General features: G+C 31.2%; 1 protein-coding gene across 4 annotated transcripts; it reads left to right on the top strand.

Annotated features, from left to right (window-relative positions):
- Window positions 1-1,995: 1,995 nt before the first annotated feature.
- RPSHC18-NBL2 (NB-LRR type disease resistance protein) lies at window positions 1,996-9,375 on the top strand. Of its 4 annotated transcripts, none has more exons than XR_005890653.1 (3): window positions 1,996-6,156; window positions 6,299-6,395; window positions 8,644-9,375. XR_005890653.1 is itself a non-coding variant. In XM_041013843.1 (2 exons), exon 1 carries the CDS (start codon window positions 2,459-2,461, stop codon window positions 6,134-6,136), a length of 3,678 nt encoding a protein of 1,225 aa, XP_040869777.1. In that variant the 5' UTR covers window positions 1,996-2,458; the 3' UTR covers window positions 6,137-6,156; window positions 6,299-6,665. The 4 variants fall into 4 exon arrangements, 1 of the variants encoding a protein (XP_040869777.1); XR_413424.4 differs by having other exon boundaries at window positions 8,674-9,370; XR_413423.4 differs by lacking the exon at window positions 8,644-9,375 and adding an exon at window positions 6,554-6,665.
- The last annotated feature ends 4,581 nt before the right edge of the window (window positions 9,376-13,956 follow it).

Consider the following 13,956-nt stretch of genomic DNA (forward strand, 5'->3'; position numbering starts at 1 on the left):
CCCAAAATACATGCTTATGTGTTCAGTTGATACATAAAAAACACCTCCTACAAAAGAGCAATACAACTTATTTCTAACCCATCCAACAATAAAACACACTCCTACTAATTCTTCCATGCACCCTAGAAGTTGAATTGTGAGTGGGAAACGAAAAATTCATAACTACAACCATGGGTACTTACCACCTAAAATGACACGACCTCGGCACCACAACCTATAGAGACGTCGATCGAAGACAATGTGAGTGAGTAGACAAGGTACACAGAGGCTCACAAACGGCAGGGGACTACGAACATGAGTGACTACACGAGGTAGAGAGAGGGTCACAATGTGAGTGACTAGCCGAGGTAGAGAGGGTCATAATGTGAGTGACTAGCGGAGGAGCACAACAACGTTCACGTCGGAGCACCGTGGGTCACGACCTAGAATAGGATTTCAAATGCATAAAGCTACTGGTGCCTATTGTGTGCAAACGTAGTGTAATTATAACATTAAAACAAAGGCGGTTTCTGTAAAACCCGTCGTTGTTATTTTGTCAAAAACTACAAAATTACCACCCAAGCACATTCTAAGACGGTTATTAATGACCGTTTTAGGATGTACGTTGTAAAAAGAAATTTTTAGCTATGTTAATTACAAGTTTGTCACCGCGTCACATTCTAAAACGGTCCCAAATAACTGTCTTAGAATGTGCATCGTAAAAAACTACATCTCTAGTAGTGGGCATAATAGTCATTAATATAAAGTTCACTTAAATCCATTTCAACTATGGATAAAACTTATACTTCAGAATAGCTGTTGATTTAAAATAAAAATATATTTTATAGAAATTATATTTATTAAATAAGATAATAGAAAAATATATCTTTTTTTTAAAATATAATAAAACCTTTTCATTTGCTCACCATTTTTTTTCTTGACTTAAATTATTTTTTCTCTCATTTTATTATTGTTGTTTGAGATAATCTCACTAAATATTTTTTACTTAACTAATAATAACATTTTTGTATAGATAAGATATGAGGGATGATAAAAAACCAAGAAATTTCATAAAAATATACATCAAATAATTATAATAGATATACAATATATAAAAATAGAGTTGAATTGAATGATAATTTTGATGACACCATTTTAAAGGAATTACTTTAATCACTCCCTCTAGAGTATTATTATTATTATTATTATTATTATTATTATTATTATTATTATTATTATGACTTCTTCACAATATTCTTTACTATATTAGTATCTATTATTTATTTTATTTTTAATGTTTTTATTTAGTAAAAAATCACACTTTTCTTTCTACATATGTCTTTTTTTTATGTACAATTAAGGACATGTTGAACTCTTTAATTCATTAATATTATGTTCTTTGGAATCAATTAGCATTTGTCCTTTGTTCAATTCTTTCTCTTTTTATTTGTTCAATAAATTTTTTTTGTTTTGGTTTAATATTTTTTAATTTCATATTTATTTATTCTATATATAAGGATTAATCAACATGATTTGAATCTTATATCACTTGATTAAGAAACACAAACTATTATTACTAATGTCAATTATTTATTAGATCATGCTTCGTTATTAGACCTTTATAGAACAACACATATATCTCTATGACAATTTTAATCGTATACATTAGATTTAGACTTTATGTTTGATTTTCTAAAATTATGTTGAAATATAAACTAACATGAATTTGAGTAAATGTTCAACTATTACTTTCACATTGAGGAATTGATTTTAAATTTTAAATTTAGAACTAATTCTAAGTTAAGTATTTTTGGATAACTTTTGGATTACACCAAAAAATTCATTTTCAATTTTACTACTAACTTATTTTTGGAATAAAAATATCCAAATAAAAATTACATTTGTGAAATCAACTTTTGTACCGTTCATACAAACACATGTACAATCTGCTTTAATACAACTTGTCTTACAGACCGTTAAAGACAGGAACTTAAATACGAACAGTACCATTGCAGCCATCCAGACATATCACAAAGAAAAGGGATCAGTGTTTTGTGAAACCTGCAAGCAATTTCAGAAAAGAAAGAAAAAAACATACACCACTGCTCCACACGGTTTGGAAGCAGAAATGAAACTAGTCTAAAGTGAGGTGACATTTAAAGCGAGAAAGCTGGCCATCACTAACTTTAATTAAAGCATTTTAGAAATATAATCCATTTTAGAAATAATATCATCACTTTTTAAATCTCTGGAGTCTTTAGTTTAGAGGAGCTAAATTCAAAATAGAAATATCAAGAAAGCAACATGTCAACGTGATAAGTCACCCACCACCATAATAATAATAATAAATAAAAAAACCTTATCAAGAACGAGTGAAAGTGAAGAGAGTTGACTTAAGCCAAATCTCATCACATCAGTTCATAGCAACCAATTCCTTGCCTTTGTCTTTCTACTCTGATCATCTTTTGTTCTTGAGATCATGGCAGCAGCAGTGGTAGGTGGTGCCTTTCTCTCTGCTTTCCTTGATGTGGTTTTCGACAGGCTGGCTTCACCAGACTTTGTTGACTTGATCCGTGGAAAGAAGCTTAGCAAGAAGTTGCTTCAAAAGTTGGAGACCACTCTCAGAGTGGTTGGAGCTGTGCTTGATGATGCCGAGAAGAAACAGATCACAAACACCAATGTCAAACACTGGCTCAATGATCTCAAAGATGCTGTCTATGAAGCCGATGACTTACTCGACCATGTTTTCACCAAAGCTGCCACCCAAAACAAGGTAAGAGACTTGTTTTCTCGCTTTTCTGATAGGAAGATCGTTAGTAAGTTGGAAGACATAGTTGTCAGACTTGAGTCTCATTTAAAACTCAAGGAGAGTCTTGATTTGAAAGAGAGTGCAGTGGAGAACTTGTCATGGAAAGCTCCATCAACATCTCTGGAAGATGGATCTCATATATATGGTAGGGAGAAAGATAAGCAGGCCATAATCAAGTTGTTGACGGAGGATAACAGTGACGGTAGTGAAGTGTCTGTGGTTCCTATTGTGGGCATGGGTGGGGTTGGAAAAACTACTTTGGCCCAATTGGTGTACAATGATGAGAATTTGGAGGAGATATTTGACTTTAAGGCATGGGTTTGTGTTTCTCAAGAATTTGATATTCTGAAGGTCACAAAAGCTATCATAGAGGCAGTTACTGGAAAGCCTTGTAACTTGAATGATCTGAATTTACTTCATCTTGAATTGATGGACAAGCTGAAAGACAAAAAATTCTTAATTGTTTTGGATGATGTTTGGACAGAGGATTATGTTGATTGGAGTCTTCTTAAGAAACCATTTAACCGTGGGATTAGGAGAAGTAAGATTCTTCTAACAACCCGCAGTGAAAAAACAGCATCTGTAGTCCAAACTGTTCACACCTATCATCTAAACCAATTGTCGAATGAAGATTGTTGGTCAGTGTTTGCGAACCATGCGTGTCTTTCCTCGGAATCGAACGAGAACACAGAAATACTAGAAAAAATTGGAAAGGAGATTGTTAAAAAGTGCAACGGACTGCCTTTAGCAGCACAGTCGCTTGGAGGCATGTTGAGAAGAAAGCATGACATCAGGGATTGGAATAATATTCTGAATAGTGACATTTGGGAACTTTCTGAAAGTGAGTGTAAAGTTATTCCAGCACTGAGACTTAGTTATCATTATCTCCCTCCACATTTAAAACGGTGCTTTGTTTATTGTTCGTTGTATCCACAAGATTACCAATTTGAAAAAAATGAATTAATCTTGTTGTGGATGGCTGAAGATCTTTTGAGGAAACCAAGAAAAGGTGGGACTTTAGAAGAGGTTGGTCAGGAGTATTTTGATGATTTGGTTTTGAGATCATTTTTCCAACGTTCAAATAGAAGTAGTTGGTCTCATGGGAAATGGTTTGTGATGCATGACCTCATGCATGATCTAGCGACATCACTCAGTGGAGATTTTTATTTTAGATCAGAAGAACTTGGGAAAGAAACAAAGATCAATACCAAGACTCGTCATTTGTCATTTGCCAAATTCAATTCTTCATTCCTGGACAACCCTGATGTTGTTGGTAGAGTAAAATTTCTGAGAACTTTCTTGTCCATTATCAAATTTGAAGCTGCTCCATTCAACAATGAGGAGGCACAATGTATCATAATCTCCAAACTTATGTACTTGAGAGTTTTATCATTTGGTGACTTCCAAAGTTTGGATTCTTTGCCTGATTCAATAGGTAAATTGATCCATCTGCGTTATTTAGATCTTTCTCATTCAAGTATAGAAACATTGCCAAAGTCATTGTGTAATTTATACAATCTGCAAACTTTGAAGTTGTATAATTGCAGAAAACTGACTAAGTTGCCTAGTGACATGCACAATCTTGTTAACTTGCGTCATCTTGAGATACGTGAAACTCCTATAAAAGAGATGCCGAGAGGAATGGGTAAATTAAATCATCTACAACATCTGGATTTCTTTGTTGTGGGCAAGCACGAAGAGAATGGAATCAAAGAATTGGGAGGACTTTCAAATCTTCGTGGTCGTCTTGAAATTAGGAACTTGGAGAATGTTTCCCAAAGTGATGAAGCGTTGGAGGCAAGGATAATGGATAAAAAACACATTAATAGTTTACGGCTGGAATGGTCTGGATGTAACAACAACAGTACCAACTTCCAACTTGAAATAGATGTGCTTTGCAAGTTACAGCCTCACTTTAACATTGAATTGTTGCAAATAAAAGGCTATAAAGGAACCAGATTTCCAGATTGGATGGGAAATTCTTCCTACTGCAATATGACACATCTAGCCTTGCGTTATTGTGACAACTGTAGTATGCTTCCTTCACTTGGGCAACTACCTTCTCTCAAGGTCCTTGAAATTTCAAGATTGAATAGGCTGAAGACTATTGATGCAGGTTTTTACAAGAATGAAGATTGTCGTTCTGGGACGCCCTTTCCCTCCCTTGAATCTCTGTCCATTTATGACATGCCTTGTTGGGAGGTGTGGAGTTCCTTCGATTCAGAAGCTTTTCCTGTGCTTGAAAATCTTTACATTCGTGACTGCCCCAAACTAGAGGGAAGTTTGCCGAATCACCTTCCTGCTCTGAAAACAATTTATATTAGAAATTGCGAGCTGCTTGTCTCTTCTCTCCCAACAGCTCCCGCCATTCAAAGTTTGGATATACGTGAAAGCAATAAAGTAGCACTGCATGTGTTTCCTCTCTTGGTAGAAACTATAACAGTAGAAGGAAGCCCAATGGTGGAGTCCATGATCGAGGCCATCACTAACGTCCAACCAACTTGTCTCCGGTCGTTAAAAATAAGGAATTGCTCGTCAGCCGTATCATTTCCGGGTGGTCGTTTACCTGAATCACTGACGACTCTGCGTATTAAGGATCTTAAAAAACTGGAATTCCCGACGCAACACAAACATGAGTTACTGGAAACACTGTCAATACAAAGCAGTTGTGATTCACTCACATCTCTTCCATTGGTTACCTTTCCAAATCTCAGAGAACTCGCAATCGAAAACTGTGAAAATATGGAATATCTTTTGGTATCATTGTGGAGAGAAGGATTGCCTGCGCCCAATTTGATTACTTTCAGCGTTAAGGACTCTGACAAGTTGGAGTCGTTGCCTGATGAGATGAGTACTCATCTCCCAACGTTAGAACATCTTTACATATCCAACTGCCCAAAAATTGAGTCGTTTCCAGAAGGGGGTATGCCACCTAACCTGAGAACAGTTTGGATTTACAATTGTGGGAAACTACTGAGCGGCCTAGCATGGCCATCCATGGGCATGCTTACCCGTCTCTATCTTTGGGGTCCATGTGATGGCATCAAGTCTTTGCCTAAGGAGGGTTTGCTGCCTCCCTCCCTTATGTATCTGTATCTATATAACTTGTCAAATCTGGAGATGTTGGACTGCACGGGGCTTCTCCATCTCACATCCCTGCAAATATTAGAAATTTGCGGATGTCCAAAGTTGGAGAAAATGGCTGGAGAAAGTCTTCCTGTCTCTCTAATAAAATTAACCATAGAGAGATGTCCTTTTCTGGAAAAACGATGCCGCATGAAGCACACTCAAATTTGGCCTAAAATTTGCCACATCCCTGGCATTAAGGTTGACGATAGATGGATTTAGCCACCAAGGATGATCAACAGGTATCTTCTAAGTCTAACCAACTAGAAAACTATTTCTGTCAAGGATATGTTTCATTTCATGTCTTTCTCCTTTTACGTTTTACTAAATCCAATTGATTCTGAAATGGAAATTGACCTTGTATATATGTTACTGAATCTACAGAGAATCAACAAATTATCAAATGCAAGGTGTGATATCATCCAACAAATTCACTGAAGAGTGCTGCTTAACCCCTAGCTTCGAAGAAGTAACGATACAGGTACTAAGTAACAACATTGATAAATACTTAAATATAATGATTCTCCGGAAAAATGTTACACATCAGTGTTGTTATATTCTAACTTAATTTCTCCTTAATAAGATTATTGAGGCCAGAGTGAAATTCATGACCGTGGGACACTTATTTTTGTTTATCAGATATGGTTGATTGCCCGGAGAAACTATACCTACCCATGAATCTAAGTTCAAATTTGAACTACTGCTAAATGTAACTTTTGATTTAATTAACATGAAATTGACACTTACTCAATAGCTGAATTTTTATTTGTGAGGTTTTTCGTTGGGTATAATGTGAAGGATGAAAATGAGTATCAAGTGAACTTCATAAGGATAGGATGATTTCAGCTTACCTCTTTTCCCGTCTTATAAATTAATAGTGGTATGATTATTCTAAAAATATATGATAGATATGTAGATATGTAAAAATTGATAAAAACATAATAAATATACAATTGCAATTCTGTAAATTGAAGAACATATATACTTCTTAGACATTACAAAAAAACAAAAACAAAAAATTGTAAATCATTTTTTCTATTGTTTACGAATAAGAATGGTACTATCAATGATCAATCTCATTTCATTCTTGAAATTATCTATAAACAAAATAATTTTCATAATTGGTTCATCAAGAAACAATACTTTTTATATTTCTATATTATACTTACTTCTATGTTACATGTCACTATATTTGATTTTTATAATTTTTTTAAAGATTTAGTCACTTCACATATATGTACAAGTGAAATATATCAATATATTGATATCAGATATATATGCATGAAGCAATTTAAAGTATCAGTACTTTGTAGCAAAACACATCCTTCAAAACATGACATGAGGTATAAAAATAAGATGATATTTTTGTAAGTATTGGAAAAAAAAAAAGTAAACACTAAATTTTCCAAAATGCCTTTTAGAATATTAATTATCTTTAAAGTTGAACATCTCTTTATGCTTATTGCTTTAACTATACTGAAAATATGTTTTACCCAATTCAATCTTGAATACAAGAAAAAGAAAAAATCTTATATACTAATATTAAATATAAATAAATTTTAATTAATTTTACATGATTTAATTTAATACTATCATCTCTAAAATATCCCTTAACTAATTTAATATATCTAAACATAAGTACTCTTAAGACTAAAAAACATATCAACATATTTGCCAGTTTCATTTTCATAAATTTGAAAAATGATTGAATATAGATTTTTAATATTTCACATATCTTGCACGGGAACCGTCCTAATCAAATTGGATAAAACTATTAAAAATAATTTTTTTAATATTTAATACAAATGCATATTTATTACTCAAACTTGAGAATACCGAGTTTTTTTTTTCTTAGTTTAGTTGGATATTACTCTTTTAACCAATTTTTCATAGTTAATTTTAAATTTAAACATTTCTTTTTATTTTTCAAGTTTGTTACTAAAAGGAATGCATTAAAATATTTCAAAATTCTCTCAAAATAAATAGGCACTAAATGTCCACATTGGGAGAGCATTGAATATTTCTTCAATTAAAATAGAAAATAGTAGAAAAGTAACCTCGATCCTAATTCTTCATGAAAAGTTTCAAGGCACATGCATAGGGCTAAAGTAAAATGGTTTTCTGCAATTTTATCCCCACGTTCAAGTTGTTATATGCTGAACTCTGGTCAACATTTTCACATCATTTGATGCAATTCACAATACCAAAATTCGATCAGACAGCTTTGGTCTTTTTTGGATTCAATCTTAGAATTTATGTGCATAAAATAAAGTTACCATTGAAAGTATATAATCCCAGTCTTTAACACTTACCATATACCAAGGAGATTTTACCATGTATCAAACCAACTAAGGTAAAGCCAACGTGCCAATATATGTATAAACATTGAAAGAATAGAACAACCTCATGCATATGAGAATTACAACATCAGCTTACAAGAGTCAAATTCACAGAAATCACCTCTAAAAGTAGCATGACAAGTCACAAGTGATGAACAAACTTTAGTTAATATACAAGCAAGGTAAATTAAATAACAAACAAGAAATTTAGTCGAGCACAATAAGAGGATGAGATGAGAACAGATAAAAAGATGCAATATAATCTCATTGTTTAGTCAGCACAAAAGCAAGCCATTATTCACCTCAAGTTCAGTGTTGGCTTCTTCTTCTTTTGTTGTTTTGTCAATAGAAGGGAGAATCGGCCAAATCCAAATTTCTTTCTCTTTGCAGAAAACGGCTTCTGACCATTTTCCTTCTCAGCTTGCCTATCAAAGGATGGATCCGCGTTTTGTTTGCGTAGCATCTGGCCAAGAGACACCTTGATTCGCAGCCTCTACCCTTTCAAGAGCTTCCTCAAGGGCCTTCTTGCTGGTTTTAACTTCTTCTGTGACTTCTTTTACCTTTCTCAAAATGTCCATTTTAGATACATTTGCTTCATCAACTAGCTAGATGCATAGCATCTACAACTCTCTTCTTCGATTGTTCCTCGGTCTCTCGCACCTTGCAGGTTAGAGCAGTATACTCTTCAAAGGAAAGGGTAACTCCATCATGCTTTTCCACACAATCTCCAGCTGAATTCTCATGATGAGATGATAAAGCTTCGGCCGCTTCCTTCATATTTTGGGCATCGATCAACCTGATTTCAGCAGCTTTTATCATAGCTTTTGTCTGTTCAATCCCAGACATTGCTTTCATGACTTCTGATTTAGTAGCTTCTCCCATGCTCTTGAAATGCTCTGCTTAAAAAGAACTGAAAGTAAACATTCACACAAAAATGCGGCACTATAGTATCTATTATAAGTCAATACCAAATTGCACTCTCTTACCTATGAATTAGAAAATGATCTAGAGGACAAAACTCAGATACAATTTTTTAGATTTTTTAGTGTTGTTTTCCCATCAAAATTAGAGTTTCACTTTGAGAACTTGTATTGAACTTTAATGCAAACATTAATTAGGCAGATTATCGAGATGAAACTTCAATTCTAACAAGAGAACAACACAAAAATCACTTAAAGAACTGCCTTTAAGTTTTGTCTTTATCTAAAAAGAAAATTCTTACAAAAATATTAGACTGCAAAAATAAACCCAGCGAAGATATCATATAAATGACCTTCATTATCACCGCAAAGGGTTTTTAGCCGTTAGCATAGCACCAGAAAACAAACAAACAAACAAATTATTATTATTTTGAAGCTACAAATAAATGATTATCGTTTTTCAGATCCAAGCCACCCAAGTACTATTGATTTAATTAATTGATGTGAAATTGACACTTTCTCAACAACTGAATTTTTAATTGTGAGGTTTTTCATTGGGTACAATAAGAAGGATGAAAAAGTATCAAGTGAACTTCAGAAGGATCGGATGATTTCAGCTTACCTCATTTCCCATCTTATAAATTAATAGTGGTATGATTATTCTAAAAATATATGATAGATATGTAGATATGTAAAAATTGATAAAAACATAATAAATATACAATTGCAATTCTATAAATTGAAGAACATATATACTTCTTAGACATTACTAAAAACAAAAAATTGTAAATCATTTTTTCTATTGTTTACAAATAACAATGGTACTATCAATGATCAATCTCTTAATGGGAACAATTTTTATATTTGGTTCATCAAGAAACAATACTTTTAATATTTCTATACTATTCTTCTGTGTTACATGTGACTATAGTTGCTTTTCATAATTTTATTTTAAAGATTTGGTCACTTCACATATATGTATCAGTGAAATATATCAATATGTTGGTATCAGATATAGATGCATGAAGCAAATTAAAGTATCAGTACTTTGTAACAAAACACATCATCCTTCAAAACATGACATGAGGTATAAATTAGATGATATTTTTGTAAGTATTGGAAAGAAAAAATAAAGTTTCTGAAATCAAAGAGGCACTAAAATTTCCACAACATCCTTCAATAGGGCCCAAGCTTCCTTTCCTATTGACAAATAACTGGTTGTCAGTGCCAGCCTTTTCTTTTTTTCCTGTTTTCCATTGATGGTTAAAAGCTAATATTAACTTGTCACTCCTTAAAATTTCCACCTAAAATTGATAAATAAATATATAAGAAAGTGAATAATACAAGCCTTGCATTCTATCTCTAAGTTACTAGGTATATGGTACAGGTATGGGTATTTGGTTTTTAAAAGGTATGTGGCTCATCACTATTTATATCATTACTACAATAAACAGGTACACTTTATTATGGTACAGTAAATTTGGTGATACAAAAGTAATTTAAAATATTTCATCAATTTTTTTTAAATATCACATATATATAAATCATTTTAAAGCTAATAGAAATATTTTCGAAAAAAAAGGCTAAAAGTATATTTCTGTTATACAAGTTGATAATTATATTTATATATACTTGAATAGTTACTGAATATTATATTTAATTAAATTCATTTTTCATAAATAATTTTAAGTAATGTAATAATTTATATATATATATATATATAAGAAATAAAAATATAAGCATCATGGTATCATAAAAATTTTGATAATAATATTTTTTAAAAAAATTGTGAATTAACTAACTGTGTATTACATGGGCAATTATATGTTCAAAAGGTTTTGCTTATACATATTTTATTAAAAAATAATTTTGAAAGACAAACTATCTTTTCTGAAAAACAATCCAGCTCGCCCAACGTTATATAAGCATTAAACAAAGTATCCAAAATATGGATTTACATTTTTTTATAAAAAAAAAGTGTCTAAAAGTCGTATTTATAAACTAAGCGTCCAACTCTTGCTTTTTACAAATTGCGTCCAACATGCCTTCTAGAATATTCTCTTTTAAATTGAACATCTTTTTATGCTGTTATTGCTTTAACTTCTAGCTGGTTTTAATTTCTTGTGTGGCTTCCTCTACCTTTTTCAAAATGTCCACTAAAAGATAATTATTCACTTTTTATTTAAGTCATCTAAATCAAAAAATCAATTTCTAATATATTTGTACCTTATCTTTTAAATGAAATTCTACATATTTTTACACAATCTGTGAATTCTGATGATGAGATAAAACTTTGATTTCTGTGAGGGCAGCAGCTCTCCAACTCTTTTAGGACATCAAGTGTTTCCCTTTCTTCCAGGATCAACTCTTTCTCCAATACAACAGCTTGCTCCTCCAGTTTTTCAGGGTCAAGCTCTTCTGCGTGATTTGGCTGAAAAAAGAAGAGAAAAAATTTAAAAAGAACTGAAAGTAAACATTCACACAAAAGTGAAGCACTATAGTCTATATTATATGTCAATACCTAATTTCACTCTCTTAGCTCTCTGCATTAGAAAATGATCTTGTCTTTAGTTATCTAGGGGACAAAACTCATACAAATTCTTTGATTTTTGAGTGTTGCTCTCCAATCAAAATTAGAGTTTCACTTTGAGAACTTGTATTGAACCATACAAATAAAAAAGCTTTTAAAGAGAGAAAAAAAATACAAAATGGGTTACCCCAAGAGCAACAAAATGCATGTAAACCTCCTAACATTATTTTCAAATCTCACATATAAAAAAAATATAATTATTACCACTAGTTTGTTCCTTTAATTCTACTTTATTTTAAAATATAAATAAAAATTTCTACCTTTTAATCGGTAATAATAATAATGAAAAATGTGAAGGGAATTAAGGTTGTTTTAACTATACATATAAAGAATGTGCAAACATGAGCAGCAAATTTTAGGGAGTTTTTAGGCCCATTTGGATGGTGGGTTTAAATTTTGTTGTTATTATGAATTGAAAAAAAGGTTAGGATGTTATTTAATACAGTGACGGAGCTTGAATATTTTTTATAAAGGCATCAAATATAAAATAAAAAAATAAATCACACTAATTATTTTTAAAGTTTTGTGAAATTAAACAATTTTCCCGTTTTTACTTATTCCTAGACTAATTTTTTAAATTTTTGAAAAATATACACCAATACTCTTAACTCATACATTACACTAACTAATTAATTATTTTTTTAATTATTTAAAAATATTACATCGTATTTTCCTATGAGAAAATTTATAGTTAATGTTGCAGCCGTAATTTATGTAATTTTACAAAATTTAAGAAGAAAATAGTGTAATTTACAAAAAAAAAAATTAATACATCGATCTTGGAGAAATAGGAAAATGTTAAAGAAAAATGTAAGATATAATAAGAGATATTGGATAAGAAAGAAGGAAAAAAAGTGTTATATGAAAAAAAAATGTATATTTTTTAATAAAAATTTATATCTCATTACATTTCATAATTATCTTTTTCTTTCATTTTACAAAAATTATTATAGGAATTGTTATAAAATTATAAATATTTCTCTCGTCCCGTTATAATTATCATGCAAAAAATTAAAATTTATCTCAAAATAATTATTATTTTAATTTTTCAATATAACATTAATTACTTTTTTTTTACTTATCTCCATTATAATATTAATGGTGAATTATAAATTTATTTATAGGTATATTTTGGGATTAAATTATATAAACTTTGGTAATTTTTCTCTCATATTTCTTCCTTTTTGTACAAATAATTATTATTTTATCATCATTTAAATTTTTGTGCAGAAAATATTAAAAGTGAGTGATTTTACGATGTTTAGTGAACAAAGTAAGGTCCAAGAGAGCATATTGGAATTCTAAAGTGGCACGCTTAGTGCGTCTCAGGCACTTAGCCACAGGAAGCAAAACTAATTTAGGGAACCAGGCTAATTCTGAAAAGAGATGCCCTTAGCTTGAGGTTACTGTCATACTCGTTATGTACGACAAGCACGCTTAACACGAAAGTTGCATGAAAACTAAGTTAATATACACCTATAAAAGAAGAAGAAGAGAGAAGAAGAAAAATACACACAAAAATTACACGAGAATACACTTCCTTCTCTCCATTTCCTTCCTTATCTATTTCTTTTATGTATTCATAATCCTCTTACAATTGTAAGGTCTCCTATAACAATGAGAGACTAAACTCCTTTTGTTGAGAACTTGGCTGCCAACTACATTTGATATAATTTTTCTTTCTATCTAATATTATTACTTTTGCGTTATCCTTTCTTGTGTTTAATATTATTGTTTGCGCTTTGTTTACTTATTTGTATGGTTAGTTTTAGGGGTAGCACTTAAAAACATTATTTTTTAATAAAACTGGGAAATGATATCTAAATAAAGTCATCATTAGAGATAAGTTGATTTTGTTTAGTCATCTTTATTCTTAATACAATTTACTGTTTTATCTCTGCAAAGAGATTTATGAGAGAAAATAGATAAATTAGGTTCTTTCACTTAGGGATCTTAATTAGAGTATATAAGTAGATGCATGTGTAAATTGAAATAATTATAAATAGAGAAAAAAATCATTACTACATCAAGAGTAGCTCTCGTAGGATAAGTTTCCAATATCTTCATCTTTTGAATTTTCTTCTTCAATAATATTTTCTTCTTCAAAAATCATTACTTTTATAATTGTTTTTCTCTCTTATTTATTTTAATTTAATTTTCTGTCAATTTAAGTTATTGTTTTCTACGACTTTC

This window comes from Glycine max, chromosome 3, assembly GCF_000004515.6.
Source record: "Glycine max cultivar Williams 82 chromosome 3, Glycine_max_v4.0, whole genome shotgun sequence".
NCBI classification, from domain to species: domain Eukaryota; kingdom Viridiplantae; phylum Streptophyta; class Magnoliopsida; order Fabales; family Fabaceae; genus Glycine; species Glycine max.